Source organism: Leptosomus discolor, chromosome Z (assembly GCF_034619465.1).
Source record: "Leptosomus discolor isolate bLepDis1 chromosome Z, bLepDis1.hap2, whole genome shotgun sequence".
Lineage (NCBI taxonomy): Eukaryota > Metazoa > Chordata > Aves > Leptosomiformes > Leptosomidae > Leptosomus > Leptosomus discolor.
The window spans coordinates 5,566,472-5,574,620 of record NC_141419.1 but is presented as its reverse complement, the minus strand read 5'-3'; the positions used below and the strand labels follow the sequence as shown (position 1 = coordinate 5,574,620).

Sequence of the window (8,149 nt, the reverse complement as noted above, 5' to 3'; positions counted from 1 at the left end):
GCTTACCCCATGGCGGCCCGGCCTCCCCTCAGCCGCTGCCGGTGCAAAGGCCTTTATTTCCCCCAAATGCCGTGGCGGTTACGGGACAAATCGTGAAAACACCGTGGGGGGAGAAAGAGCGCTCCACGGTTAAGGGCTGGGGCGGCCCTCGCTTGTGGGGGGGCTGCCTGCTGTCCCCAGGGGGTGAAGGAGGGGGCGAGGCCCAGCTAGAGCGGGGTGAGGGGGCTGGCATGGCCCCTGGGCAGCCCCATGTGGGGCTGGCGGCTGGATTTGCACACAGGCAAGCACCGGGACAGGGCGGTGGGCACCCGCCAGACCCCACATGGCTCCACCAGAGCCCTTCCCCTCGGCTTTTTGGAGTCACTTGTCAGCTTTGACCGTCCGTCGCTTTCTTAGGAGGGGGAGCTGAAATCTGCTGCTCCAAAGATTTGAAGCGCTTCAAATCTTTACTGCTGAGGTCCAGGCAGCGTTCGCCAGTGCCCCAGGGTGCTGTGTATGGAGTCTGTTGGGACCCGGTGCGCCCCCAGGCACCCCAACACAAGGCTGTCCCAACCACTGTTGGGGTCCTCAGGGCTGCTGCTGGTACTGGCCCTCGGTGGCGGTGAAGAAGTCCTCCAGCACGCTCTTCATGTACTCGAAGGTGGGACGTTCCTCAGGCCTCTCCTTCCAGCACTGCATCATCAGTTCGTACAGCTCCTGCGGGCAGTTGTCCGGCTGCGGCATGCGGTAACCGCGCTCCAGGTTCTGTATCACCTCGGGGTTGGTCATCCCTGCGAGGACAACGCGCACGGCACTGAATTTGGGTCACCCTCGTGTTGCAAGTAGCACCCTACATTTGCAAATCCCATGGGAAAGCTTCCTTCCCCCTCCCTACGGCCTCTGACACCCCCCCCCCCCCCCATGGTGGCGTTTGGGCCGTGGCTGGCTGGCCATGTGTGTCGGGGAAGCGGTCGAAACCATCGCGGGCTGGCAGGGAAGGGAGCCAGATGGGGCGGCTCAGAGCGTGTGTGCGTGCAGGAGTGCATGCACACACTCGTGGGTGGGTGTGCGCTTGCGTGTGTGTGTGTGTGTGTGCGTGTGTGTGTGTGTGTGTGTGTGTGTGTGTGAGCCCTTCTGCTGTGCAGCTGCTGGGAAATCCTGACCTGGATACGGGATCCGGCCATAGGTGACGATCTCCGTGAGCAGGATGCCGAACGACCAGACATCGGACTTGATCGTGAACGTTCCGTAATTAATAGCCTCCGGTGCCGTCCACTTAATGGGGAATTTAGCCCCTGAAAAACAGCAGGCAGGGAGAAAATAAAACGTGACGGCTGAGCTGGAAACGTCCCTCTCTGTTTAACCTGATGTGTCAGCCCTGAGTCAGCCTCTGTCCCTGCTGTGCGCCTGGGGACAAGCTGGGTCTGGTGGCAGCCAGCCCCTCGCTGCTTGGCTGGCTACAAAGCCCCCAGCGTGGGCTGGCACCCCTGCAGCGGGCCAGCATGCCTGTTCCTGCGGTAGCCACCAGATAGGGCTGTCACCCCACCAAAAGCAGGGTTGGGTGGACATGCAGGGAGCAGGGGGGCAGGTAGACAGACAGGGGAGAGAAGGACCTCTGCACCCCCACTGCTTCCCTCCCCTGGGGCTGCACGCTGTCCTGCAGCACCCGGGGCACCACAGGGACCCCCAAAAGACGCTGGGGTGGGTGGTGAGATTCCTCCTCCCGTAGCCCCGAGCTGTGAGCACCCCAAGAGCGGGGCTCGGTGGGGGCACGTGTGGGGCCGAGGTGGCAGAGGGGACGCACCCTCGCGAGCCGTGTACTCGTTGTCCTCGATGAGGCGGGCCAGCCCGAAGTCAGCGATTTTGCAGCACAGGGTGTCCGACACGAGGATGTTGGCGGCCCGCAGGTCGCGGTGGATGTAGTTCTTGGCCTCGATGAAGGCCATGCCTTCGGCGATCTGCGGTTTGACATAATTGCAATTAGTAGCCACCAGCCCGAGCAGGGCAGCCCCAGCTCCAGCCCTGGCAGAGCCCACCCCACCAGCAGCCCCGCAGCTCCGTCCCCCCGTCACCTGCGCGGCCATGTCCAGCAGTTTGGTGATGCTGAGCTTGACTCCTTCCGAGGTCTTGAGGAAGTCCACGAGGCTGCCTGCAATGAAGGCAGCAGGTCTCAGCGGCAGGCAGGCACGCTGCCTCCAGCCCTGGCGTCAGTTGGGGCTGGGCGATGTGACGGTGGGGTCACCAGGGCACCGTCCCCCCACTGCAACACTGAACGTGGGGCTGGGCAGTTCGCAGCCCCCCGGAAAGGCAGGCAGGAGTGGATAGATGGGCAGGAGACCACCCTGCTTGCAAGGTCCTTTTCCCCCTGCCAGGGCTGACCCCCAAGCTCCCAGCTGGTGGGACAGCCGCGATGCAAAGGCAGAGCGTGAGGAGTCAAAGGATGCCAAAAGCAGCTCAAGACACATAATCCAGCGCCGACCGCTGGACGGGAACAGCCAAGAGCCAAAGGACTACGGCTCTTCACAGCCCCCAGCCACCCCCACCCATGGTGGGCAGCACCCAGGTGCCCTCACCCTTCTCCATGTACTCTGTGATGATGTAGATGGGCTCCTTCGTCACCACGGCGTAGAGCCGCACCAGCCGCGGGTGCTGCAGGTTCTTCATGAGGTTGGCCTCTGCCAGGAAGGCGCTGGGTGACATGCTGCCCTGCTTCAGGTTTTTGATGGCCACCTTGGTGTGGCCGTTGTAGAAGCCTGTGGAGAGATGGGGCAGAGCGTGATGGGGGAGAGGGACCCCAACACCAGGCACAGCCGGGGGAAGGGCAGCCATAACGGCAGTAGCCAAGGAGGCAAGCGTGGGGGCTACTCTGTGGATCTAGAGCATCCCCACCCAAGACTGCACAAGTGAGAGATGCTGGAGATTGCAAAGGTTGGCTGAAGATGGGCAGAGGACCCTCACGCCCTGGAGGACTGCTGTTGCAGCCGGGACAGAGGACTTTCGGGGAGGATCACAGCCCTGTGCTGGCTGCTGCCTGGGCAAAAATCTGTAATCCCACTTTAACCCAGCAGGCAGGTATTTTTAGGTGTGGCTTTCAGCCACCAGAAGGAAAGGAAGCTGTTGGTTGCTGGGCTGTGAACAGGGGAGGGGTGGCTGGGGGAGCCGGACAGTGATGCTGAAGCCTGGCTCCCGCTGGGTACCCAGCAGGGACTTTGTGGGACAGCCTGTGGGAGCAAAGGCAGGGGCCCTGCTCCAGGGCAGGATGGAGGGGAGCAGGGCAGCCCCAGAGCCTTCCCCACCACGGCACCCAGGGACCAGGAGGTGCTTTTGTGGCTGGGTGGAAACACACTCAAGGCCCCGCGCTGCCTCTGAGCCCCCATCTGCTCCCAGCATCGCAGTGACAGCCACAACAAGGGCCATTTCCCATGCGGGGACATGCACAGTGCTCACGGGCCCCATGCCAAACCCAGCAGCTGCTCTCATGGTGAGCAGAGCCCAGCTCAACGAGGAGGACGTGGTGCAGCCCCTGTGCCTGCACGTCTGCACCAGCATACCCATCCCAGCAGCGGGTGCCTGCACGGACGGCGGTGCAGGGGTCTGGGCGGCCAGGGATGGGAGGAGGAGGAAGGTTGGGCTGCTCTGGGTAAACCAGAGCTGCCCCTGGGCTGCTGTAGCTGCTGGTTTTCTCCCTTCCAGGGCCCTTGTAAAAAGCCAAGGTCCCACGCTTGGCTCTGCTGGCTGCTGCATGTGGGACACCGGCCGAGGATGCCACCACAGTCCTGGCTGACACTGCCCACACCATTGCCCTCATCCGGGAGGAAGCACCCCAGTTTCGCCCTGACTCACCCATCCAGACTTCTCCAAACTGCCCCGCTCCCAGCTTCTCCACCAGCTTCAGCGACTCCCGCGGCACCTCCCACTCATCCTGCCACCACGGCTTCTGCGGCTTCTGGGTCCGGCAGGGCTTGCCGAGGCGGGTGCACAGCCCATCGGAGCTGCCTGCGGCACAGGGGCAAGCAGAGCCAGCGTCAGTGCGGGCAGAGGGCACAGGGTGCCCAGTGCAAATTAACGACTTCGCTGGAGTGTGGGTAGCAGCGTGTCCTGCTCCTCCCATCCCGTCCTGTCCCATCCCATCCCGTCCCGTCCCATCCCATCCCACCCCATGCCATCCCCATTCCCATCCCCATCCTGTCCCCTGCTTGCAGGCAGGAGCAGTCCCTGGACGTCACGTACGTGTGTAATACTCCACCAGCTCGTGCAGGCTGCTGAAGGTGACGCGGGGGGAGATGTAGTACCCCCCGTTGTCCATGTTGCGGATCTTGTAGTGCTTCACCGTCTCACCCTGGTTCTGGTCAAAGTCCCTCACCGACAGCGAGTAGGACCCTGGGAGATGGGTTTGGGTTTGGGACCCCAGCACTCCTCCCCTGCTTCCCAGCACCTTTCCCAGCGCCCATGGCTGGAGATGCCGGTGGGACCCATGGGGCAGTACCTTTGGAAGTCTCGCTCTCCCGGATGAGGAAGGAGCCGTGCGTGTTGCCTGACGCCAGGAGCTGCCGCTCTGCATCCTTGCGGACAATGTTTTTGAAGAACCACCTGGGCACACGGGGCAGGGTTACGGCTGGGGTGGCTCAGGCCACCTTCTCCCACCAGCAATTCTGGGGATGCTCCTGACACCTTCCCCCACACCGCCGGCACTGGGACATGGCTCCTACTCAACCCCCTACTCACGGCTCAGGCTCCAGGCTGTTTGCCATGGCCACGAAGTTGTAGGGGATCAAACCCTCCTGGCCGGTGGTAAGTGACTGCGCCTTCCACCACTCCCCACTCCTGCAAGGACACAGCAAGGTGAGACACACACCCCCCCCCCCCCAGCTGCTGGGACCCCACACGGACCCCCGCTGGTGGCACTGGGATGCTGGCCAGGGAGCTGCGGGGTTGTGCTGGCACGGGTGCTGAGGTACCACCGGCGCTCACTCACTCTTCCAGGATGCGGAGCTTCTCGCCCTTCCGCAGCCCCAGGTCGCCATCATGCTTGGGCTCGTAGTTGTACAGGGCCACCACCAACTTATCTGGGAGGACAAGCGGAGGGGCAGGGTGGCGGTGGCCAACTGGGGGGGTGTTCACAGCCACCCCCTGCCATGGCTGGACCTTACCTTGAAGGGGGGAGCACGGTGGAGACGTGGCCTCATAGGACACCAGAGGGTCTTGCACATCAGAGATGTTGCGGATCAACCTCTGCCAGGGGACGAGGAGCCCCGTGAGCCCTCGCCTTCCCGGGGTTTGGCCATCCCATGGCCACCTCCGGAGGTGTTTGGCCACCGGGATGGGGGGGGGTCCGCTCACCCCCTTCTCACCTGGCGCTTGCTGTTGGGCTCGATGGGGTAATTACAGTGCTCACAAATGTCGATGTTCTCGATCCAGTCGTCATCGTAGTCCGAGCTGCAGCAACAGCCCATGGTGGCTGCAGCGGGGGAGGGAACGAGGTGTTGAGGGAAGCCTTCACACCCCCGGCCCCAGCCTTGCCTCTCCTCCTGCTCCAGCACATCCCCATCCCCACGTCCATCTGGCTGGCTGCCCACATCGCATGGCCCACCCCACACACTCCGCAGGTCCTCAGCTGAACTGGGAGCATCCCCTGAGTCTCTATCACCAGCCATATTTCCTCCTAATTTTGGTCTGTCTTTGTTAATTAAAAACACAGAAGGCAATTAGTCCCCAACCTGAGGCTCCCCTTTCCCACCAGCACAGCCTGGCTTTGCCTCCTTCACCAGCTCCTTCCCACCCTGCAGCCCTTGGGCTGATCTCCGTGATCTCCATCTGAATCACAGTCTCATCACAAATATCCCATTAGCAATCAATACGTCTTTGCATGGCCCTGCAAGGCGTGTTTGATGAGGTTTGGCTGGACCAGGCACCTCCCTGGCCTTAAAAGCAGCTCCTGGGGTCAGAGGTGGATGCGAGCACTCCCCCACCCACGCTGCATCGCCTCCGATTTCCTTCTCTTATTAGCATCCCCCACTCTGAGCATTCGGCCCCAGCACCGTGCTCCTCTTTCTCCTGCATCAGGGATGTCCTCTAAACCCCCATCCCCGCTCGGGGCCCCCTCATCCTCAGCATCTCACTCAAACATCAAGAACCCCCGCAACCTCAAGCATCAGCCCTGGCTGTGCTGATGCCAAGCCGGTGCAGGACTGCGCCCCAGCGTCCCCGGCACCGTGGCGTGGGCACCGAGGCAGCCTGGCAGCGATGCCACGAGTGTCGCTTGGGCTCTGCAAACCACCCTGGCACGGAGCCGGGAGCCCCAGCGGTGCGTCATGGCAGCCCACGGCCCTGGAAAAAGCTCTTCTGCAGAATCCCCCACGCCTACACCGCTGGGATTTATCTCCACCGAGACCTGGCTCCCAAATCCCTCTTTTCCAGGCTCTGCCCAGCAGCTTTGGGGGCTCTCTGGGGGCCCCGATGTGGTTTCCGCAGGTACCGGGTGCCAATGGCAGGGCTGGGAGCCCTGCGCCGCCGAGAGCCAGCCCAGGTGTCTCTGCCCCCAGCCCCCAAAATCAGCGGCTGCTTTTGCAAACGCCGAGCGGGAGCTCTTATCTGGCAGCGGGGCGGTGCAGCTGCGAGGGTCCCCGTCCTCGCCGTGCCCTGCAGCGAGCTGGGTCCCCGGCGGGCTGGCCGAGCCCCGGGAGCTGCTTTGCTGGTTGATGCTGGCACTGCCGGCACCATTTTCTCCTTGGTTTCCTACCCGGGAGCCATTGCACGCTGTGTTTTCACAAGCACACACTTAAATCCACTGCGCTCCGTGCTGCCAAGGAGGGCACGGCCATGGGGGCTTTGTCTAAGTGTGAGCCCCCGTGGGCAGCTGGGGACACAGGGAAGAGCCTCGCAGGAGGTCCCCAGGGAGAGTGCAGAGTCCCCAGGGTGCCACCAACCCCCCAGTGCCAGCCAGAACCCCCCAGCCTGCGCTGCCAGGTCTGGTTTTGCAGACCAGAAGCCCCCTCCCTCGGGGACAGGGTCAGCAAGGCTGTTTTGGCCCCCACAGCAGGGACACAAGAGCCATCCCCACAGTGCTGCCTCGGGGTGCTCACTGCCACGGTGGCCAACGAGAGCAGATGATGAGTGATTTTGGCGAGGAGAGGGCAGACAAGCAAGCCCCCCCACCTATACTCTGCAACGCTGCTTTGGGGATTCAAATGCTAAAAACCACCCTGGTGCCTTCAGCTTCGGGTGACGCCTATTTGGGGACACGCTTTGGCACCCAAAAAAAAAGGGTTCGGCCACAATGCAGTGCCATGATGCAGGCAGGAGGAGCAGGCAAGGCCCCGGCGATGCCCAGGCAGCAGCAAAGCCCGTATCCAGCCCCAAGCACGACCCTGACCCTGGGGAGGAGAAGCCCCCGCTCTCCCAGACCTGCCCGCAGCCCTTCAAACACCTTTACCAAAGGCAAACAGTGCCAGAAGGTGTTTTTTCCTTCCTGCACAAAGCCGGGGTGGGGAGGAAGGTGCTGCTATTGTGCCTTTTTTTGTCTTATGTACTCAAGCCACAGCGTAATTTCCACCGAGCAGCCGTTTCACCTGCACAGCACGAGGGCCACGCCGGTGGAACGGGGTGTTTGAAGTCAGGTTTTGTGACTGCATCTGTGCAACCGAATTTCTCGTGTGAAGGCTGCCTGGGAGGGATGTGTAGGCGCCCCTGCTCCGTGCCTTGCCGTGTCCCCAGGGAGGTGTCTGAGTGTGTGCATGGGTGTGCACGCGTGTCCTTGCACGGCCGTGTATGTCCCTCTCCCCAGCTTTGCTCGTGGGCGTGTCTGGACCCACCGGCTCTTGCTGGAGGAGCTGCCCCATGCCAGCCCTTCCACACACGCTTCTTTGGCCAGGTCCTGTTGGTTAGTTCACAAGTGTGGGCGGGCGTGAGGACGGCTGAAGGCTGGGCTGACCCTGTCCCTGATGCTCTTCAAGGCTCACTGAGGTGTCCCAGACGTTCCCAAAACAGCTGTGACCCAGCTGGATGGTCAGCCTCGCGTTGGCACAGCCTCACAGAGATGCGAAGGACCATAGCCCCAACGCTGCCATTGCAGCGGGGAGGTGTTTGCACTGAGAGAGCACTGAAAACAGGCGTATCTCAGTGTCTGAACCCCCCAAACTGGGCAGTGGACCTCGATGGACCGGCACTAAAC

General features: G+C 62.5%; 1 protein-coding gene across 3 annotated transcripts; it reads right to left on the bottom strand.

Annotated features, from left to right (window-relative positions):
* Positions 1-515: 515 nt before the first annotated feature.
* Positions 516-5,432, bottom strand: LCK (LCK proto-oncogene, Src family tyrosine kinase). 3 transcript variants are annotated; one of them, XM_086479808.1, is made up of 12 exons: positions 5,331-5,432; positions 5,130-5,211; positions 4,955-5,045; positions 4,705-4,803; positions 4,466-4,569; positions 4,210-4,359; positions 3,823-3,975; positions 2,553-2,732; positions 2,052-2,128; positions 1,784-1,937; positions 1,143-1,274; positions 516-770 (listed from the first exon to the last, which is right to left on the bottom strand). In XM_086479808.1, exons 1-12 carry the CDS (start codon positions 5,430-5,432, stop codon positions 568-570), a joined length of 1,527 nt encoding a protein of 508 aa, XP_086335934.1. In that variant the 3' UTR covers positions 516-567. The 3 variants fall into 3 exon arrangements, with proteins under 3 accessions (XP_086335934.1, XP_086335933.1, XP_086335935.1); XM_086479807.1 differs by having other exon boundaries at positions 4,955-5,211; XM_086479809.1 differs by lacking the exon at positions 3,823-3,975.
* Between the last annotated feature and the right edge of the window lie 2,717 nt (positions 5,433-8,149).

Excerpts from the sequence above, each read along its gene's own strand:
- LCK (XM_086479807.1), bottom strand. The coding sequence starts at position 5,432 with ATGGGCTGTTGCTGCAGCTCGGACTACGATGACGACTGGATCGAGAAC. Across the intron at positions 4,570-4,704 it reads AACAGCCTGGAGCCTGAGCC|GTGGTTCTTCAAAAACATTG; the intron begins GTGAGTAGGGGG and ends CCGTGTGCCCAG. Across the intron at positions 2,733-3,822 it reads GTTTGGAGAAGTCTGGATGG|GCTTCTACAACGGCCACACC; the intron begins GTGAGTCAGGGC and ends ATCTCTCCACAG.